Source organism: Zingiber officinale, chromosome 1B (assembly GCF_018446385.1).
Source record: "Zingiber officinale cultivar Zhangliang chromosome 1B, Zo_v1.1, whole genome shotgun sequence".
Lineage (NCBI taxonomy): Eukaryota > Viridiplantae > Streptophyta > Magnoliopsida > Zingiberales > Zingiberaceae > Zingiber > Zingiber officinale.
The window spans coordinates 4795859-4819200 of record NC_055986.1 but is presented as its reverse complement, the minus strand read 5'-3'; the positions used below and the strand labels follow the sequence as shown (position 1 = coordinate 4819200).

The following is a 23342-nucleotide window of genomic DNA, read 5'->3' as shown; positions in this document are numbered from 1 at the left end:
CTAAAGACATGGTGGTAACTTCTGTCATTGCACCAACAATGACTTGGAATCCCTAAACCTTTAGGAAACCCAGATTTAGAAGTTTTGAGGTTCAAATGTTCAAAATTTGAAACAAACCTCAACCTAAACTTCAATGAAGTCTTCCTTAACCATTCCATCCTTGTTTTCAACACGAAAATACCCTTTTTATGTATACAAATATATTTTAAGGGTTTGGAATGGTTACCTAGACTAAAATAGGTTTAGAGTGCTGAAATCAGACATTCCCAGCCAAAATCAGCGTCCTGGATCGATTGGAGTTGGGTTCCAATCGATTCAACCTATTTGAATCGATCCACTGATCGATTCAGGATGTGTGGATCGATCGGCTGATCGATCCAGCGAGCTTCTGCTCGCAAGAGTTGCCTTCTGAATCGATCCACGGATCGATTCAGGCACTCCAATCGATCCATGGATCGATCGGAGCCTCTGATAGTTGCTGAATTTTAAATTCAGCCAACTTCAGAAACCCCTAGAAAATTCTACAAAAATCCAAAAATTATGAAATTTCGTGTAGACATTATTTAGGGTATATACAATCAAGGAAAAATAGTTTTCTATGAAAATACTTCATATTTTCAAAGATTGACACAAACTTGAAAACTTGCAAAAACTTTAGTGTTTTCTTCAAGTTTGTGTCTAACTATTCAATGGTGATTACTATCAAAAGATAGCCTTCACCAAGGTTTTCCAAACTCATTTTGAAAACATTTTCAAAACCAATATCCCATCATGTTCCTTGGGCATAATGCACATGACTCGTACATTAGCTTTCCCAATGATGGGAAAACACATAACTATGTGTTTTGATGAACCTAAAACTCAAAAGAATGCACTAAATCAACATCTTGAGTTTTGTTCATCTTCCTAACATCTCACTTGTATCTAATGTGCACTAAAACACATACAAGTCACCTTATAGTCTTTGTGAGATGTAGATTTTGGTTTTGCCCTAATATAGGGATCATGCATATCTATCTAGGCATTTTAGAGATATTAGACATCCACCTAGGATGTCACTTGTTAATAAGTATTGTTAAATGCCATTTGTCCTTAATTAAAAGGAATTAAACTAATGCATGATAATGTTATGACATACATCAAAGTAAAATAACTTTCAAAAGAAAGATTCCTATAACTACATGATGTATGAATGTCATGACATGGTATTTTATTTTTTTTTGTATTTTTCATAATAAGTCATGAATGCAAAAATAAAACATGATGTCATGGCATATAATGGGCAAACAATCATGGCAAGATTTAGCATAAATAAAATATACCTAGATTATCTATCTAAGTATCCTTAACCACTTAGCTACCTGAAAATCACTTGTTTTAACTTAAACCGTTAAACCTAGATTGCCCTAAATGCTTCAAAGAAATGCCAAAACCTAAATTGACATTTCTATTTCTCTTGATTTGTTTATGCCACTTAAAAATTAAGCATGTCCTCAAATGTTGGCATATTTCATTTTTCCTCAAGAGTGATCACATAAATCAAGGCCCGGAGTGCCTTAAAATTTATAAGAGAATACCAAAATCCCAACTTGGTATTTCTCTAGGTTTTCCCAATTTATGCCTTTTTAAGATAAAATCAATTTTCCACCATTAGGCACATTCTACTCTTTCAAGGAGTAAATAATACTTCCATTTCATTTTCAAAGGTTAACAAAGACCTTGAAAATGCTCCTTGAGTGTCAATTTCCTCAAAGTTGGGTTAACTACCCTTCTAATCGGAGTTGACACTCTCTAACCCATCTATGGGGTAGAGAAGATGCTCCTAGGAACCCAACACCTATTGGTGCTCCTTGGATGCTCTAGGTATTCACTAGGGATAACTTCCCTAGATACCTTCCTAATGACCTTGTTTGGCTTCTTGGAGGCCTTGGTCACACTTTCTAGGTCAACTCTAGGAATAGCCTCCCTTGTGACCTTGTTTGTGACTTTCTTCGACTTCTTAGAAGCCTTAGTCACATTTATTGCAAAAATACTCTTAGGGATGACTTCCCTAGTATTTTTGGCTTGACCACTAGACCTAGGGTTTGTTCCATAACTATATGGAACTCTATGGTAAGTGGGCACATCCTTCTTAGCCTTTGGTTTGTATCCCAAACCTCTATGGCCATTGGATGGCTTTTGTACCCCTAAACCTAGGTTATGCTCTTTTTGCCCTAATAGGATATTTTCCATCCTTTTTAGGGTCTTTTCCATTTTATCAAGTCTTGACCTCAAGACTTGATTTTCCATCACTAAGTCCTTAGTTTTTGTTTTTCCATTAAGTTCATGAGCATTTTTGTTTCTAGGCTTGTAGCTACAATCCTTAGAGTTCTTGCCTAGACTTTTACCTACATTCCTAGCCTTAGGTGTAGTAGTTTTGGCATGTAGGGCCACATGCTTTTCCTTAAAGCCCTCATGCTTCCTATTCTTATGGTAAATCGCATTAAAATGATAAAAGTTAGAACTATCATGCTTTTACCATAATGTAAAGGGTAGGCTCAATAAATGTTACCTTCTTCTTTACCTTGGAGGCTCCCCCTTGACTAATGCCTCCTTGAGCCTTGACCATCTTCTTCCCCTTGGGGCATTGACTTCGGTAATGCCCTTTTTGGTTGCAAGAAAAGCACACAATGTGCTCCTTGCTCCTTTTTGTTCCGGGGATGGTCTCCTTGGGCTTCTCCTTGCCCTTTTGTGCCACTTGGTCCTTCTTCTTGGCCAAGTTGGGACACTTGCTCTTGTAGTGCCCATTTTCCCTACACTCAAAACATATTATATGATTTTTATTTTTAATTGAAACATTTATACCTTCTTGTGTAGGGTTGGCACTTCCTCCTCCATTTGCTATTTCTTGAATTTCGGAGGTGGCACCACCTTCTTCTTCTTCACTTGACCCGGATGTCGAAGCTTCTCCTTCTTCTTGATCCGGCGTCACCAAGGATTGCTCCCCCTCAATCCTAGAGGTGGAGGCTTCATCATCTTGAACATGAAACAAGGAGTATGCTCCCTCCTTGTTCCCTTCGTTGCATTCCCTTGAGGATGAAGCTTCTTGGATTTCCTCTTCTTCGGAGGTTGAGCATCTCTCAACCTCGGAGTCCTCCTCTTGGTCTTGCTCCAAAGAGTCACCCTCTCTGGATTCTTCATGATCTTGTACAGTGGAGGGGATCTCTTTATGAAGCTTGTCCAATTTGCTCCATAATTCCTTTGCATCTTCAAATTCTCCAATTTTGCAAAGGATGGTGCTTGGCAATAAATTGACAAAAAGCTTGGTCACTTTGTCATTAGCCTCGCACTTTTGGACTTGCTCTTGGCTCCACTTGCTCCTCTTGAGAACTTTGCCCTTTGAATTTCTTGGAGCCTTGAAGCCTTCCATTAGAGCAAACCATTGCTCTATCTCCATCATAAGAAAATTTTCGATTCTTGATTTCCAAGAATCGAAACTCGTAGAAGTGTATGGTGGAGCCACCCTTGTGTCAAAACCAAGTCCATCTTGGAATTGCATCTTGAAGTTGAGCTTGATAAAGTCTTGAACTTGAAGAATTTGCTCCAACTTCTTCACCCTCTAGCTTTTCTTGTTATGCTTGACCCTTCCGGCGATGATTCCGGTGAAGAGCAACCTTGCTCTGATACCACTTGTTAGGACCAAAAATAGCTAGAGGGGGGGTGAATAGCTCGTCGCGTGCTCGTTGCTCGGTGTTGCTTGTTTCTTCAAGAATGCGCAGCGGAAAATACATAAACAAACACAAACACGCTAACACTAGGAGTTTACTTGGTATCCACCTCCAACGGAGATGACTAATCCAAGGATCCACACCACGCACGCACCCTCCACTATGAAAACACTCCTTTTCGGTAACTACCGAGGGCGGAGAAGCCCTACAAGACTCTCAGTACAAGAAGAAAGGAAAGGGAAACAAAACACAAGCGCAAAGCTTACAATGAGTACAGAAAACCCTAACCCTAGCTTCTCTTCTTGCCTTTGATCCGCCTCTTGACTTGGAAAGCTTCCAAGATCCTTCAAGAACTGGCGATCTGATCTTTGAGAGCGCTGTGAGATCTGGAGTGAATCGGTGAAGAGATGCCGAAGGAATCGTGCGCCTGCGGCCTTTATCGACGCCAACGGTCGGATCCCGATCGATTCGAATGTTCCCAATCGATCGGGGAGGCTTTGGATCGATTCACGGATCGATCCAGAGCGCCTCTGTGCTCTGGGAAAAATGCCTGGATCGATCCAGCGCTTATCGCGAGCCGCGTCCCAATCGATCCATCGATCGATTGGGACATCTGGATCGATCCACGGATCGATCCAGAGGCTCTCTGTTCGCTAGGAAAGGCTTGGATCGATCCACTGATCGATCCAGCTCCTGGATCGATCCACTGATCGATCCAGTACTTGGTTTTTGCCCAAAACCAAGTCCCAAGCCTACCAAACCAACACCCGGTCAACCTTGACCCGTTGGTACATCATGCCTAGCATCTGGTCACTCCTTTGACCTGCTAGGACTTCCCACCAAGTGTCTGGTCAATCCCTTTGACCCACTTGGACTTTTCTAGTCGTGCCAAGTATCCGGTCACTCCCTTGACCTACTTGGACTTCCACCAGATGTCTGGTCAACCTTGACCCATCTGGATTTCCTCATGCCAAGTATCCAGTCAATCCTTTGACCTACTTGGACTTCCCAACACCAGATGTCCGATCATCCTTGATCCATCTGAATTTTCCCTTGCCTGGCTTCACTCACCAGGACTTTCACCTAGTTTCACTCACTAGGGTTTTCCATCTGCCTAGCTTCACTCACTAGGACTTTCCATCTGCCTAGCTTCACTCACTAGGACTTCCACCTAGTTTCACTCACTAGGGTTTTCCATCTGCCTAGCTTCACTCACTAGGACTTTCCATCTGCCTAGCTTCACTCACTAGGACTTTCCATCTGCCTAGCTTCACTCACTAGGACTTCCCAGTCAAGTATCCGGTCACTCCCTTGACCTACTTGACTCTTCTTCAATCAATATCTTATTGTCAAATATCTAAACTCAAACCAAGACTCAGCTTGGTCAACCAGGTCAACCTTGACCTGAGGGATGTTGCACCAACAAGTACCACATTGGCTAGCCAGCTCGGGAATTGAACTTCCCTGATGTGACCAACCTCCAATAGCTTTTCTACCTTTGCCCGAATGATCACGTTCTACTCCGCGCTAAAATCCCTTTTCCTTTGTTTGACCAGTTGAGCATCCGGTCGGACGTGAAGCTCGTGCTGGGCCGCGCTTGGAGAGATGTCAGGCAACTCATGTATCGACCAAGCGAACACATCATGATTCTTCTTGAGGTAGGCGATCAACTCTGCCTTCTTCTTCTCCTCTAGGTCGGTAGGCACGAAAGTCGTGGCTTCCGATCGGCTAGGATGGATTTGCACCTCTTCCTTTTCTTCATATACCAAGGTGGGAGGGTTTTTCGGTAATAGCATTTACCTCTAACCGTGGAGTCTTCCGAGCGGCCTTGGCCTCGGTCTTGACCATTTCTACATAGCAGCGCCGAGTGGCCAATTGGTCGCCCTTGACCTCGCCCACTTGGTCATCCACTGGGTACTTTATCTTCTAGCAATAAGTGGATACTGCCGCCCAAAATTCATTGAGAGTCGGTCAACCCAGGATGATGTTGTAGGCCGATGGTGCATCCACAACTATGAAGTTGGTGGTCCGAGTCCTTCTCAATGACTCTTCTCCCAGTGAGATGGTCAATCTTGCTTGGCCGATCGGTAAGACTTCATTGCCTGTGAACCCATAGAGCGAGGTCGCCATGGGCAGCAGTTCGCTGTGATCAATCTGTAGCTGATCAAACGCCTTCTTAAAATGATGTTCACCGAACTTCCCGTGTCGACGAAGGTTCAGTGAATGGTATAGTTGCCGATCACCACTTGAATGATCAAAGCATCATCGTGAGGGATTTTGACCCCTACTAGATTGCTGGGGCCGAAGCTGATCTGAGGCCCTTCTGCCTTCCTTGCTGCATCCGACGGCATGGATCTCCAACCACCGAGCGTATGATTTTCTGGCCCGGTTGGAATCTCCGTCGTTCGGGCCTCCGACGATCATGCTTATCTCTCCTCGGGAAGTGTTGTTCATGTTTTCCTCTTCCTGGGAAGACGACCTATTTCGCTCGGCCTGGATTCTAGAGGGATTGGTTTCCTCCCTCCACTGATGGTGATAGCGCTCAGGCTCCCTTCTCTCTTCTTGTCGCTCGGTCGAGTGACGACGATCCCATCGATCAGGAGATGGGGAGCAACTGCGATATCCCTTGGTGGTCGGTCGGCTGACGATTGACGTCAATCCTCGGCAGTCCCGTGTGTTGTGCGTCGCCTCCTAGTGAAACGAACAAAACATAAGCGTCCATATATACCTTGCCCTTAGGCGCCTTGGGCCGACCAGATGCCACGTGTTGTATGACGTGTGCCCTGGTCTCCTGGTGCAGTCGTGCTCCTTCAGCCCTCGGCCCTTTGGGCAGTAGATGGTTGCTAGGCAGTCGACGCTTGGTTGGCACCGAATGCCCGGTCGGTGCCTCCTTCCTTCTGGCCGCTTGGGCCTTTTCCACGTTGATGTATTCGTTGACCTTTTTCAACATGTGGTCGAAGTCCTAGGGTGGCTTATGGATGAATGATCGAAAGAAGCCCCTTCGATGAGCCCCTGGGTGAAGGCATTCATCATGGTCTCGGACGAGACCGAGGGGATATCCATGACCACTTGGTTGAAGCGCTGGATGTACGCTCGGAGCGCTTCCTTAGGCCCTTGTTTCAGGGCGAAGAGGCTGACGCTTGTCTTCTGGTAGTGTCGGTTGCTGGTGAAATGGTGTTGGAAGGCGGCTCAGAAGTGTTTGAAACTTCGTATCGAGTCGTTCGACAGCCTTCTAAACCAGCGCTACGCCGATCCGGAGAGAGTCGTGAGAAAGACTCTGCACTTTACTCCGTCCGTGTATTAGTGCAGCGTAGCTTCATTGTCGAATTGATCCAGATGATCATCTGGGTCGGTCGCCCCGTTGTACGTCCCGATCGTCAACGGGGTATAGTGTCGAGGCAGAGGGTCTTGTAAGATCTCCTCTGAGAATTTCCTGTTGATCCATTCGGGGGATACGACACTTTGGGGCGCTTTTCCTTTCCTCGCATTCTCGAACGGGCGCCTCGTCAGAAGATGATCCCCGCTCCTGATGAGCTTGGGCTATCTCCGAGGGGGTTTGGATCAGAGCCTGATGGAAGGGGATCGGCGCGGGCGGCGCTTCCCCTTGGGTGTTAGTCGGCCTTCGGTTCTATCCCCATATAGAGAGTTGCTCTGCTCGGTCTTCTTCCCCCGCTCGCCTATTGGCCGCCGAGGTCGCAGGTTGCGGTGCTAGCCGATCGGCTATCGCCTGTTGTTGTTGCCGCTCCATCATTTTTGTTGCCCGTGCTTACACGAGCATCTCCAACTCCTCTTGAGTGAGCGTCACGGTGGTTAGCCGTTCAACGTCTTCCATTTCCTCGGCTCGTATTCAGGTGACGTTCCCACAGACAACGCCAAATATGATCCTGTCCGAAAGTTGAGGAGACAGATGTTGGGGACGTGGCGCTCCTGCTGACCTCCGATGGACTTCGCTCCCGCCTATAACACAAGCAGCATTAGTGCCCAGTCAGGGAAGGGGTCCTCGGCGATGACCCTCCGACGCTCAAGTCAGTCTTTGGCGAAGCAAGAAGCAAATAACTGTAGCGCAATAGTAGAAATTACGAGAAAAGCATACCTCCGCTGATGCTTGGACTCCCTTTATATAGAGCTCCTGTAGCGTGTGTGCACGCTTCTTAAAGTGGGCACGCAATCTCAAGATTTTCTTGAAGAGACATGTCAGTAAAGTATCCCTGACATAGTACCGAGCATATCTCTGAAATGACAGTGGAAGCTTTCGTCGTACGATCCTCTGTCTGACCATGTTGCTTATCAGCAGCACTAGCTCCCAAAAGGATGTCGAAGGACATCTCGCCGTGTCTGTTGTTTGGGGTAAGCAGAATGACCGCTCAGCCAGGACCGATATCCCTGCCACACCGAGCGAGGTAGCCGCTCGGTCCAAGTGTCATCCAAGTGAAGTGTCATCCATTGTTGGGCCGAGCGAGATAACCGCTCGGCCAGAAGTCCACTGTCACGCCGAGCGGGAGAGTCACTCGGCTCAGCTTCTCTGTGTCCCTTGAGCATTGGTTTGATTACTCCATGTCAGAGACAGTGGGTCGATATTTAACCCCTGGTCAAGATATATCCCACCCGTCCAATTAAGATCATCCATCCATTGATCATCTTAACTCTAATCTTCATTAACCTTCATCGTGGCAATAAAACAGGACCCTCCTTATCATCGTATCCACTGATATTTAATACTCCATACTTTAACTTCACACTGATTTTAAAATAATCTTTACAAAAACAACCTTTACATGATGGAAAGCTCTCTCATAAATCCGTCCGCTTTATGATTCCCGTAGTCAGTTGGCTTTCCGGAGCTAGCGCACGTGTCCTCATCAAACAAATCCAAAAACAAAAAATTATTTACTTATATAAATATATTTAGTTATGTATGTTTTTTTAAAAAAATTATAATCAGCATGATTTAGAATTTAGATTATACAACGACTAAAATGCGACATTAATTAAAGGCTAAAGGAGCCGCATCCTTGGCTAGTGTTGTATGAGTCAACTCTCATTGTTAGCTGTTGGCCGAGAGAATAATTATCTATGATATCTCCGGACGAAAAGGACTAACGACAGACTTACACGTCGCAATCCCATTGACGTGGCTCTTTCACTGGACTATACGACGCGCCCACATGTAATTGATCTCCCCACTAATTTAGCAGCTTTGTGGCTTCTACTAGCGCTGTTTTTTTTTTTTTTTTAAAATCTCGCTAAATTGCCTTTATTTATTGTTTTTAAAGACAAAAGTGAAAAGAAGATCCTTATTGTTCTTTAAAAAAAAAAACCATCCAATCGACACCTCATTTTAATTTTATGTTTTTTATTAAAATAATATCTCACAATCCATGTATAATTATCCAACCACCCTCCATATAATTTCTATTTTTATCTTCCATACAAATTCTAAATAAGTTGGACATATTATAATAGTTACAAAATCAAATTATTTTTTAGGTATAGAACTGCAGTTTCATAATTGATATAATCCATATTTAAAGTATTCATATTATAATAATTATAATTTTAATATTTTTTAATTGACAATATTTAACTCTTTGAATTGATTAATTTTAGGATGATCAATTCAGCTCAACGAAAATTTTTCATCGATCATCAAAAAAAATTAAAAAGTGTTCATAAAAACTCATCCATACTACTAATATTTTTAGGCCTGCTTCTCAATAGAAGAAAAGTATTATATAATACGTCCTAAATGAGATTCTAATCTTATATCTTTTGATTATCCGTTGGAATATGAGTATCTAATCATTATACTATTTACTTGGGACCATAGCTATGATTTAGTAATTAGTTATGAATTACTTAATCTGTTAAAAATATTCATATTTTAGTAGTTATTATGTTGCCACATAATTACTACCATATGAATTTAATTTACTCATTTAATATTTATATTATAGTAATTATAAAATTATAATTATTATAACATGTATAAGAATTATGATTTCATAGTTGGTATAACATGCTCCCTAATTCAAAATTTAGACAAAATATAGATGAGATATAATAATGAAAACTTGATTTTTGTCTTTTAAACAATAGCTATAAATATATTTTTAAAAATATTTTGACGTTTATCACTTTCATAAAATTTAATAATAAACTTATTATGCTTGTGATAATATTTAATAATGAAGAATGATAATAATTTAGCAAGGAAGTGGGCATCCTTTACTTCCTACCTTTCTTTTCCAGCACTTGGCGACCCAAAAAATCACCCGAATGTTCTACCTCTATTTATGCATCGCCTCTTCGTATGCCCCTTCTCTTCTCCCAAACCCGCCGCCGAGCCGATAGGCGACAGGTCGCTTCTCAGGTCTCCCATTTCGTGTCTTGGAAGGTTCTGGAGAGGAACCCTAACCTGAGGCGAGGAAAACCAATCGGAGGCGCGCCGGATGGACGCCTACGCTCTCCACCTCGCTGTGGCGGCGCTCGTCGGCGCCTCCGTCGTCGCCGTCTCCGCCTACTACATGCACCGCAAAACCCTAAGCCAGGTCCTCGACTTCGCCCGCGCCGTCGAGAGGGAGCGTGACCGTCGCCGCGATGCCGCCCTCGAAGACGAGGGCGACGAGACCAGGAGGTGGAGGCGTGGCCAGTACGGCCCTCGACGCAAGAGCCCCGGTTACTACCGACGCGTCGGAGGGTCGGTGTCGTTGCCGGACGTAATGGCGGCAGCGGAGACGGACGTGGAGGAGGAGGATGAGGCTCTGGAGGGCCAGGTGCCGGTGACGAATGGGCCGTTCTTGGTGGAGGAGGATCAAAAGGGATATCCGATTCCCGAAGGGTTGCCTCGTCTGCAAACCGTTCCGGAAGGTACTTATGGATCACCATTTTCTATTTTCTCTCCGTATTGACGGGGTTTATCCTTGGATGCTTTTGGGGAACTGTGGTTCGTGTACTCGACAATACCTTCTAGGCATAGTTATCTCTTCTTGGATCAAGAAATTCTAGTTAAAAGCTACGTAAATAAGGTTGTAATTGATCGCAGTTTTGTAACGATACCAAATTTATTCAACTGACGACGTTTGGAACGTGTCCTAATCAAGAAGCGTGCTTTAGTGAAAGAAACTTATAATTGACTTTTGGAACATAGCTTATCCAATAACCTTTTCTTTTTTTGTTGGGACTTTCATTAGCGAGCAAGTTACGTGCAGTCGTTTTGAAATGTTCCTGCTTGCATTTGGTTGCGTGCATCTTACACCTTAGTTGATTCTACTGTTATTAGCCAATATTGATGGGTTTTTTTTACATCCACTAGAGAGAACTGTCACATGGCTCCATTTCTTACATCCATTATTTTTCTTGCGATGGTGTTTGGTGTTTTATACACAACCCGCAGACTCTTCTTGCCCGACCTGTGTAATTACTACCCGCTTGGAGGTTCTAGTATCATCGTCACACTTGTATGATTTTCCCATTAGACCTATTGCAATTGAACACTCATCTGAAGGGCTAATTAGCATGTTAAATGTTTTTTATTGCATCCATATGGTGTTATAAGGGTGACTTTGTTAGGAATGAGGTATGGGAATGGAACCTTTTTGAAGTAGGCAGCCCTCATTTGGAGGAAAAATTCCTACTTTATATGCCATAGCTGGGGATTGAACCGCGAGTGCCTGGGTGATAACTTAGATGTCCTACCATGACATTATAGCCCCAAGGACGAGAATGGAACCTTCTTGTTTTGGTACTTGGTTGAGAGAGAGAAAAAATGTATTCGATCTTTTTTTTAAAAAAAAAAGAAAATTATTAGCATATGGAATATGTCGGATCAACCAGCTAGATCATATGAATATTTTAGGTTCTTTTTAGGCTATTGTTTCCTCTATTCTTTTTTCCTATTATATGACAGTATGCTTATGATGGGAAATTAGTGTACTGTGATTTTTTCCTATACTATTTACCCATTGGAAAAATCTCACGTGAATCTCTTATGACGTTTTCTCTAAAGGCTCCTTTTGGAGTCAAGGTGCTTGTCGAGGGTTCGTTATGCAATCTTGGTATTGTTCTCTTTGTTGCTGAGTATCATAAGGATGCCTTATTTTAGATGCAAGACCTTGTTGTGTGGTACTTAGAGCGAGAGATTACAAGTTCTCTTGTGGTTATGTATGATTTCATTTGATTCATATTTTGGATCAAACTTTGCCACTTTCACCAAACAATTATTTATTTATATTGTTGTCAATAAAGGGAAGCTTTGGCGCAACGGTAAAGTTGCTGCCATGCGACCTTATGGTCACAGATTAGAATCGCGGAAACAACCTCTTGCAATGCATGGTAAGACTGCATACAATAGACCCAATGTGGTCCAATTCTTTTCCAGGACCCCATATTGGCAAGAGCTTGTCAGTCACTTTTCCTCTCTCACAGTGTAAAGCTGTTTATGTTGATATAATTCCTAGTCGTTGATGGATCTTTCATTTCTTTGACACTCTAGGTATATCTTTCTAGATGATACTCTGTTCTTTCAGTGATAATTCAGGTATTAGTAGGACGAATTGAGCATGTCCCTTAAGCTAGCTAACTGTTGAGTTGAGTAGACTGTAAAAATGGACAAGTTTACTGGATCTAAGATAATTGTTATTATGATTGTCATTAAGATAATATATGGTACAACCACTGGAGCTTGTGTATTCCAACTCTATCCGTGAAGGGCAAACTGTTATAAGTTAGGTGCTCTACCATGATCTGTCAAGGCTTTAATCTCTCCATATTTTGGCTGGCAAATTGAGAAACTTATACTGCTTATATTAGGGCACACACCATGGCAGCGAGTGTGAAATTAGTTATGATTCGTACTGAGCCAGAAGACTTGAAGTTATTTATTTTGACTCAACAATGCAAGATCCCTCTTTTTTTTTGCCTTAATAATCATGAATAATTTATTGATGGAAACCTTTTGTTTTGGCCTCAAATGTTTTTTTTTTCTTTATTCAGACAGAGTAATGATTATATTAGTAAAAGATCTCTCTTTGGTTTCCTTACAGAAATATTTTTTCCTATGACCTATACTTTTTGTGGTGTAAGCAAAGGATTTATCAATTTAATCAGCTTTAATGTGTTAGGTAATAAGCAATCTGCTCATGCAGTCCCAAATAAAAGAGGGGGACATGTTATCAGACCAGCTTCTCCTAAATCTTCTGTTCATAGCGCTTTTGGTAGTCAAGATGGTTCAGAGGAAGATGATAATATGGAAAATGATGCAAAACTTGATGATGCCTATTTACACACAAATGGACATTTCATAGTAAGTGCACCTTGTATCTTCATTGTCTTTTTGTTTGTTTTTATTCTTCCCTTTATAAGTTTAGTCAACATTATGTTAATGCACAATTTGATACTTTGATTTTCAGAGTGGAAGAGATCATCTATTAACCAAAGTGTTTATGAATGTAGACGAGTAGATCTAATACTTCTTTACCTTAAGGATGGCTAAGGGTTGTCAAGCTATTTGTTTGCCTACCACTCGAGGATTAGTAAAGCATATACTTACCGTTGTTATGTAATGTTATGCTTGTTATCTAGACTGATGTTAGTGTGCCCCTAGGCTTGTCCAGGTAACATGAACCATTGCATTGTTTTATCCACTTGATTGCACCATCATATTCTCTTCAGCAACAATTTTGGCATTCGATGCAGTGTCTAGTTTTATGGGGGTATGAATATGAATACCCCAAGCGACCTTCTAGTTTGTGATTTTACTTCATACTCATAACCTTATGCTCTTAGTGCAGGCAGGTATCTGTAGGTATGCTTGTTGTACCTTCTGGAGTTCTGCTGCAACAGTAAACTCACTTGATCTAAGCATATTCTTCTGTTCTTCCAATACAAAATCATCTAATCTTTATAAACCTAGAAGTAAAATTCAATTATCTTACTTCCAAAAGTTCACCATAATGCATACTTTTTCACTGCGCTATGCAAGAATTCACTGGTCGCTGATGGTCTATCATATTTTGCAGTCTTTGGTACTTGTAGGTACTTCTTATGCTTAGTTGATATATAAGTAGCACAACTATAGGGAAATTTTTTTTTTTCTTGTACTTTAAATCTGCTTGCAGATTCTGCTACAGCTACTTTTTGTTTGTCTTGCTTAACTGCATATCATTGTGGCACTGTAACCTTTAGATACAAAAGTAATTTTGAAATTGTTTCTTGGAACATTAAAGGACTGGTTAGCTGTTTGCAGATAAGTCATCTATTTGCAGGCATTTGGTTGCTTGCAAATGACCTGTGACAGGTTCATTTGCATTTAGGCCTTAAAAGTTTCAAATGCATCTATGACTTGAAACTAATTTACAACTGCCATTTCCTGCATTCAATTAACATGAACATTACACTAAAATATAATAGAGATAGGCTATCCTAAAGATATAATATAAAAATTAATTGTACATCTGAGATGAATTTCTAAAAAATTGTTATTAGCATGATTTCATGTTTTCTTCCAAAAAATGTTGAATTTAGAAACAATTATTAATTTATCATTTTATTTTGTTTTAGAGTTGCAACATCAATTCATATTTGCCACTATTAAATAAATAATAATAAAAAGAAATAAAATTCTGTAAATTTTCCTTTTCTTGTTAATATAAATTATTAAAATATTTTATGCTTTATTTTTCTAAAATAAGTATTCTATCATAGATTCATAATGTTATTGGTTCTATAAAATAATTAAAAATGTCAAATATTATATTTTCATGTAACCTGACATCCTTACTGCACATTTCTTTTGCAGTCGTTGCATTTACTTGCAATCACTTATTGCAGGCATATGTAACTATGGACAATCAAATTTAGCACAAGTAAATGAATGTAATGTTCTTGTCCATGTTTTAGTCCTTTATACATTTGTGCTTGCCTACAATTGCCAATTGCAGGCATAAGAAGTAATTCCAGAAAATCAATTGCTTCACAAGCAGTATGCTATTGCCTTTTTTTTTGGATTTATTATAATGCTAGACCTATGGACTGACTTCTCATTGTGTTGATTTTTTGTGTGAAGGACGATAACAGCAAAGGCTTATTTCAAGCTTTGCCTAATCATATTGTTGGAAATGCTGATCCAAAATCAATAACTGCATCTAGCATGATTCGATCTCATAGTGTGTCTGGTAATCTGCACGGTGTACAACCTGACCCTGTAGCAGCAGATATTCTTAGAAGAGAGCCTGAACAAGAAACTTTTGTAAGACTAAAAATTACTCCAACAGGTATGCTATATTCCATTAGATTGTGAAATATTATGCATGTTTTCTTTTGTTTTAGGCTCTCAACAGTCTATTCTTCTTAATCAACCATGCTACACTTTTTTACACTTCTAGATGTGATATATTGTCAACCTTTTTTAGTTCTTTCTACTTCTGTTTCACAATAGTGGAAGCACAATGTTCTTAAAAAAAATAGTCTGCGTTGCTGGCATGAAAAATATTATTGAATTCCTCATGACTCTAATTTATATTAATTTGACTCTTTCTATTTGAAAAATTATCATGGTTGTGGAACCTAATAATGATTTAAGTACTGTTGATTAGAACTCAAATTATCTGCCCATTGTGGGGTGCATAAATATATTAAATTTTTCTAGAATATGAAACATTTTTTCATTGTCTAAAACACCCACAGAATCTTCTAATCTGTGTTTTTTCTGTTTGTAGAGAGATCATCTCCTGATGAAGAAGATGTCTATATAATTCTCCAGAAATGTCTTGCACTGCGAGAGAGTTATGTCTTCAGAGAGGAAGTTGCTCCTTGGGAGAAAGAAGTCATAACGGACCCTAGTACACCAAAGCCTAACCTTAACCCCTTTGCCTATGTGTTCGAACAGAAGACAGATGTAAGTTTTGTCTGTCTGTCAAAATATGCTTCTCATTTTTTCTAAGTGAATATCTATCTCTCTTCAGCAAATGTTGTTTATAATAATATTGTTTTGTCTCAGCACGTGTTCCATATGGTGGACGGAGTTGCTCATGTTTATGCTAATAAAGATTGTAAGAAGTATCACTGAAGCTCAACTCTAAGATTTATTGCGACCCAATGCTTTTAGTTTCATTTGGGCTGATGATTTACTTAAATTTTTTACTCAGTAAAAGAAAGGCTTTTCCCAGTTGCTGACGCTACAACCTTTTTTACGGACTTGCACTATATCCTCCGAGTTCTTGCAGTTGGAAATATCAGAACATTATGCCATCAGCGTCTGGATCTTCTTGAACAGGTACCACAGCCTTATTGAGATCTACCTGAAAAGGTTTTTTTTAATTGCCCAATATCAAATGCACTTTCTTGCTGTCTATTTTAATGGAATGACTTCTTTCCAGAAATTTAATCTTCATTTGATGCTCAACGCGGATAGAGAATTTCTTGCTCAGAAAAGTGCTCCTCATCGTGATTTTTACAATGTCAGGAAGGTTGACACTCATGTTCATCACTCAGCATGTATGAACCAGAAACATCTGTTGAGATTCATTAAATCAAAGCTGAGAAAGGAACCTGATGAGGTTTGTAGGTTGTCATTTGCATTCAGGGGCTTGACTTTGAGACAAGGGAACTATTTTTAATCGTAAACTTTGCATACTATAGTAGATGAAATTCCTCATCCCTTAGTTTGTTGCAGGTTGTGATATTCAGAGACGGGACCTATATGACACTGAAAGAGGTTTTTGAGAGTTTGGACTTGACTGGGTACTCTAACCACAATGTTCTTCAGTTTCCTGTATTTATTCTGTAGGAAAATTTATTGAATTTTTTCTTTTTGAGACAGGTCCGATCTTAATGTTGATCTCTTAGATGTCCATGCAGACAAGAGCACCTTTCATCGGTTTGATAAGTTCAACCTTAAATACAATCCTTGTGGCCAGAGTAGGCTACGGGAAATTTTTCTGAAGCAAGATAATCTCATACAAGGTATTTATTCTATCCCTTTGACATTTCAATGTAGAAAATTTGAATTATGGTTTTCATCCTATTGTATATATTTCCATTCCATTGTTTTACAGCATGCTTTTTTATTCCACAGTGGTTATTCCCAGTTGTGGGGATTCTTTATTATCTCCATCTAATCTCCATTTCATTGCTGGCTTTTGATTGACATTTGAAATTGCTGAAAACATTCAATGTATTGCAGGAAAGTAACAATCTTCTGACAAACCATTTCTTATAAAGCAAGTACAATACTTTTTCTGTGGCTGTGTATGAATGAGTTCACAGTTCATAGAATAGTTCCATAGTGCAGTTCTTTTGTGCATGCTTGTGTGCTTTGTTCTGTTAATGTTGGTAGTGTTTCATGGAATAACTTTCTTCCTCTCTTTTGCATAGTTTTTTTGTTTCTTGTCCTGTTAGACCATCACCTTGTACCTTAATTGTGTATATATAAACAAATTGTTTCACTATATATGATATTTTATGAAGTAGCATGTGGTGCATCTCACTTTCAGAGCAATGCAATATTTGCGGGACTTGAGCTTGTATTCTTAATTCTTCTATAGGTCGTTTTATGGCTGAGCTTACAAAGCAAGTGTTTTCTGATCTCGCCGTTAGTAAATACCAGGTAATTTCCTTTTTCTTTCATCACTCTTTCATGTTTTCATTTATTTTCTAGTCTGATTTACTAGATGCAATATACATGGTAATATAATATTTTGCACAGTGGAGTTGCCATTTCTCATTTGATAGAGTTATTATGTAAGCACTCATGCAAATATACAGGAAGTTCAATGTATGTGAAGTAAGATACATTATTTTGCAGTTTCATTATTGTAGTCATACATTCATTAGACTGTAAGGATTTGAGTAATTCAATGTTAAACCTCAAGGGAGTTGCCACAGTCGTGGGCATGACATGACACCCACGATGGCCACACGACAATTTTCTTTGGTGCTTGTTGGGTCAAACATCCATTTCGAGTAGAACGACAAATGATTTTTTTTTTATTAATTGGGTCAAACATCCATTTCAAGTAGAAAAACAAATAATTTTTTGTTTAATTATTTCTTTTAAAAAAACGTGGAACAACTGCATAGTTAACTAAAAAAGTTTTACACTGCTAGCAATAATCAAAAGGATATATGGAAATGTCGTGTTTCACGTGAAGTGAGCAGAATAAGAAAAAGGAGTGGTTAAAACACCCAAAACTTGATCCTATTAAACTTGGTCAACTGAACTGGTTCATGACTGGTTCAACCATACATTTAATTCAATTCTGGTTCGAGCTCCGTTTGAGTCTAAAGTGAAATTAAATCAAATCACACCTGATAATACTCTAGAACATCCCATCTAACCTCAAAATAACCTCAGTAAAATCTCTTGATTGACTTTTAATTAATCTGGTTCAATTGTAAGTTCTCTAATTTAATTCCCATAAATTCTAATTATCCCTAAATTACGTCTATTTAAATCTTAAGTAAATTTCAGAATATAACATCCGAGGGGTTGCCTGGATTATATTTATTTGGAGGACTTATATTAGCTATTGTTTCTTATTGGTAATTGATATTGTATTGTTTCCTATAATTTGTCCACATTGTTTTATCAGATGGCGGAATATAGAATATCCATATATGGAAGGAAGCAAAGTGAGTGGGACCAGCTTGCAAGTTGGATAGTTAATAATGAACTATACAGTAAAAACGTTGTTTGGTTGATTCAGGTATATTCTTCAGCAATGTGACCGGAGCTTTAATTTTTTGGTTATCTATTCAACTGATATTTTACCCTTCTATCAATCAGGTGGTATTGAATTTATTTTCTCTTTTTGTTTGCAGTTTTCCTTTAACCATTGTGTGATTAACTGGTATAATGCCATATGTGAATCTGATTCTGAATTCCTACATAATTTGATGCTTACTTCTATCTTGGCCTTGTACAAATTAATTACATTTAACTATTTAGTTGCTTATGATATAATATGATCATAAGTTTAGATGTGGCTTGATTTGTTCTCCCACATTTAACTTCAACTTTCATGCTTATGATTTTGATCTCTTATATATTTCATCTATATTTTTGAGCACGGCTGTTGCATTATTAATTACTTGCAAGGTCTAGTTTCCCTTGCTTCTAAAATATCAGTTGGGATCCATTTTTTTACTTAGTAATTGGTATACTTACTGTTCAGAACATTAAATGATCTGGGACATTCATATTGATGTGATCAGTCTTCCTGGTTTTTTGTTCTTATGCTTGTGATGTTTAAATTATTATGATATTTAAATTCATATATAATGTGATTGATTTACTTGAAGGATATTTGACAACTATACTTTATCCTTTGCAGATTCCAAGGTTATACAATATTTACAAGGAAATGGGTATAGTTAACTCATTTCAAACGCTTCTTGACAATATCTTCCTTCCCCTTTTTGAGGTCACAGTAGACCCTGATTCACACCCACAGTTGCATGTTTTTTTGAAACAGGTATTTGCTTGTTTGTTGCATGCATCTTGTTAACTTTGCATTTGACTTTGTGTTTTAAGTTTGACATTGCCCTTGTACTATGTCAGAAAGTATTGTAATTGGAAATATTATCAATTTGATTTTTGCTACATGTCACTCTATGATATACATACATTCCTATAGTGTCATGCCTCAAGTCCACCCTTTTCCTTAACAGGGAACTTGAATACTAAGACATACGAGTAAAACAAGATAGAATAAGTTGATTGAGAATACTATGTAATAAAAGAGTGACAAAGTAGGTTATTACATGCAATATAATCACAATTATATCACCATATGTTTATAATTATTTTTCATTTATCTTTGCGCATGATTGGCACCTTCTAGGTATTTCACTTGTTTATATGTCCAAGTGTGGAACCTATGGGGTTTACCTTACTCTTCAATACTATGGAGAGGTAAACTGTGCATGCTTAAACATAGTATGATTGTTGTAGCACTAACTGTTCAAAAATATACATTTACTGTATGTGCTGCCAAAATAATACTAACTTATCTGCTAATGAGCCGTCTATAGGTGTATATAACAACAGTTCATGTTATTGCATTATGGTTCAACTCAATTATAGCTTCATGCTACCTCCAAAAGTTTAACTCAGAATGTTAACATGATCAAACTTCATTATCATAGGAAGCAGTAACACAGTTAAGCACTTAATATATGCTATATTAACTAGTAAGCATTAATTATGTTATATTTTTGTTACAACTATCGGTAATAGACAACAAATATCCACAAAGGAGGATAAGCGTGGGAAGTCAATAAGTTTTAGAAGCAACAAAAGGAGTTAGAGATTAAAAGATAATACAGGCTTACCTCCCCGATTGTTGTTTTCCGATTTCAACAGCCTAAACCAATCTTTATGGCCTTGCATTCAGCTTAATGGGGATTGGGGAGGACTATGATGGTAAAGATAATAAAATCTCTCGTTAACACTAGCTTAATTTCAAACTCAGTTTCAGTAGGTGGGTTGATAAGCCAAACCTAGGTTTGATATTCTCTCATTCAGACACAACTTGGTGCTGTTATAATTAAAAGATGGACAGTAGAACCTCCTGACCTAAACAATGAAGAAGCTGTGGTTTGCACAATTTCCCAAAAGCACCCTCCAACACTACCAATTGATTAGACATTCTTTTGTCTCAAATTCCTTTTGTCTCCTGTTACCAACACTCTACCACGCAGCCCACAATGGTAGTTCATCATAATCGCAGAAGTGAGCCTACAGTGGGAGATAAGGATCTCACCAGGAAGATATGCAATCCTGGAAAAGCTTATAAAGATGGTTCACCCTTGACACTTGAACTTGTTGCCACAAGTTAGGGAAAGAAGGGGGTTTTAGAACAACTTGGTGTATAGAATAAGAGGGATAACTGTAGTTCTTACTGACAGAAACTCACCAACACACTGAAACTCACTGTCGTGTTCTTGTTACCTGCAAGTACAAAGGTTGCTGCAGAGCAGAATCATAGCCGTTAGTCGGTGCTGGAGTGATGAGAGGACAAGGAAGAGAAGAAAAACTCAAGAGAATAATGTTTAGTAGAACCTCACCATTAGGATCATTCAACTTTTAGTTTGTTACGAAGTTCGTCCTCCATAAACTTAACTAGTATGAGATGTAAACTACCCAGTTAAATCTACCCATATTGTGTTAGCCATCTAGATCTCTTGAAAGTGTAAGAATCATGGTTTGAATGCAAGTGTTGATACCTTGACTGAACCTGATTCGTTTTGGTGCAGCTCAGACCAAGCTTATTATGTAAGGCAGTATATTTATTTACCATCCATCACTTGAACCAGCTTAGATAATGGTATCCAAATTTTGTTGTTTGCCTAGATTTGCTGATCTACACTTGTTGACTACCTCTTGGGAGCCCTTTCAGATTCTGATATTCCATTTTTCTTCTGTCAATTAATTGTAGATGTATCTACTGGTAGCTTCTGCTCATTTCTGAACCATCCATACTTTGTTTATCAGGTTGTTGGTCTAGATTTGGTGGATGATGAAAGCAAACCAGAAAGACGCCCAACAAAGCATATGCCAACTCCAGAACAATGGACAAATGTTTTTAACCCTGCATTCTCATATTATGCATACTATTGCTATGCTAATTTGTATACTCTGAACAAGGTGCTTGTTCTATACTCATACTCTTTTATGCTCAGATGATAGTCCATTTCTGGCTGTCTATTATTCAGGTCTGTATTCTGCCATTTTTAACTTTGGTTTAATGCATTTTTGATTGTCATTCTAATTCCAGCTCCGTGAGTCTAAGGGCCTGACAACAATCAAATTTCGCCCTCATTCAGGAGAGGTATCACTTAATCTGACTTGACATTCATTTCTTTATTAATCATGTGATAGCTGATGTCTGTTATCCGCAGGCTGGTGACATTGATCACCTTGCTGCAACATTTCTTTGTGCTAATAATATAGCTCATGGAATCAAACTAAGAAAGTCCCCTGTCCTTCAGTATTTGTATTATCTGGCTCAGGTAATTGAAGCCGTGGCAGCTCCATTTTTTTAATTAGAAGTATTGATATGATCTATTTTCTCTCATTCTGTACCATATTACTTGTGCTGAGTTTTGCTTCTTTGCTACCAGATAGGTTTGGCGATGTCTCCTCTCAGCAACAACTCACTATTTCTGGATTATCATCGGAACCCGTTTCCAATGTTCTTTCGCAGAGGTCTAAATGTTTCTCTTTCAACAGATGATCCTTTGCAAATTCATCTAACAAAAGAACCTCTGGTGGAAGAGTACAGTATTGCAGCCTCGGTAATCTATCTAAATGATTTCTTCACGGTGCTGGAGTAAAAAACTATAAACCCTTAACGCCTCCTAATTAGCTACTCCTTCACAGGTGTGGAAACTTAGTTCGTGTGATTTATGTGAAATTGCCAGGAATTCAGTTTGCCAGTCTGGTTTTTCACATGCTCTTAAGGTAAGCTTTTGATGTTCAATGCACCCATGCGAATGTGAAATAGTTTTATGGTTGGGTGATTCCATTTGTAATCCCTTGATTAATCTGCTATAGTCGCATTGGATTGGGAAACATTATTACAAGCGAGGACCTGATTGCAATGACATCCATAGAACCAATGTACCTCATATCCGACTTGAATTTCGTGACATGGTATATTTCTTAACTTAAATTTCCCACCTTATTTCATTGAATAATATGGTCAAACAATTTTGTTGCAGATATGGAGAGAAGAGATGCGACTAGTTTATTTAGGAAAGCCTATTATACCAAAAGAAATGGAGAAGTGAGGCTTTCTTCCTGCCTTTTTGTTATAGGGTGAGTTTTTTTACTTAATCTGGAGACAATATTTGAAATAGTTTTAGACAGGCCCTATTTTATATTCTAACTACTCTTTACATTGTTCTTCAGTTGATCATAACCTATTCCCGTGCCGATCATCGATCTTCGGGTTCAAAGTTTAGCTATCGAGCCTTGCGCTAAGGTTCGACCAATATCCATCCAAGACCAATTAAACGTTTGCATTATGCATAAGCTGGAAAGCAGAAAAACAGTGTGATTAGTTGACGCCTTACGCGTCATCTACCCTCGACTCGAGGTAACGAGACCAGCCATTTAAGGCCAGAGGCGTCGCTCTTAGTTTCAGGTTATTCAAATTGCTAAATAAGTAAACTAAAACTCTTCATTTGATTTAGTTGTAGATGCGAAAGCATTTACACAAATGTATATGGCGGTGACTTGTGTACTCTGACATTAATCAGCTGAGCTATGTTCATTTGCAAGGAAACAAAAAAATAATACCCTTCGCCTTGAGTTGGTGAATGGCTGATCAATCAGTGCTAATCAATTATATTAAGAGAATTATAAGCTGATCTAGGAACGATGATGTCATGTTCTATTTAGTTGAGATCATCCGAAAAAAAATTATGCAACTTTTCTGGGTCTTCGTTCAAACTTTCAAGCTCATTTTTTGTATGAATTTTTTCCTCTAAACTTCAAACTGTTTCACTTTTCCATCCAAGTTGAAAGTTTTGATTGATTTAGATCGACAGTGGTTAACCAGTGTGGGAAAATATTTTTGCGTTTTTGTGGGACATTACTAGTGAAGATTGCTCGTCACGTGCTATGGTTCTTCT

General features: G+C 39.1%; 1 protein-coding gene across 1 annotated transcript; it reads left to right on the top strand.

Annotated features, from left to right (window-relative positions):
• The first annotated feature begins 9974 nt into the window (after positions 1-9974).
• Positions 9975-23003, top strand: LOC122047689 (probable AMP deaminase). The gene is made up of 20 exons (XM_042609124.1): positions 9975-10574; positions 12827-13008; positions 14770-14977; positions 15422-15600; positions 15703-15754; positions 15851-15978; positions 16082-16261; positions 16378-16445; positions 16525-16667; positions 17249-17310; positions 18296-18409; positions 19037-19177; positions 21199-21351; positions 21482-21535; positions 21606-21716; positions 21828-22001; positions 22087-22167; positions 22261-22359; positions 22428-22524; positions 22618-23003. The coding sequence occupies exons 1-19, from the start codon at positions 10157-10159 to the stop codon at positions 22494-22496; spliced, it is 2616 nt and encodes an 871-aa protein (XP_042465058.1). The 5' UTR covers positions 9975-10156; the 3' UTR covers positions 22497-22524; positions 22618-23003.
• Positions 23004-23342: the final 339 nt, after the last annotated feature.

What these genes read in the sequence shown, in the direction of transcription:
- LOC122047689 (XM_042609124.1), top strand. Translation starts at nt 10,157, where the DNA reads ATGGACGCCTACGCTCTCCACCTCGCTGTGGCGGCGCTCGTCGGCGCC. An exon ending in ACACAAATGGACATTTCATA is followed by an intron (nt 13,009 to 14,769) that starts GTAAGTGCACCT and finishes TTTTGTGTGAAG; the next exon opens with GACGATAACAGCAAAGGCTT. An exon ending in AGTACAGTATTGCAGCCTCG is followed by an intron (nt 22,002 to 22,086) that starts GTAATCTATCTA and finishes ACTCCTTCACAG; the next exon opens with GTGTGGAAACTTAGTTCGTG.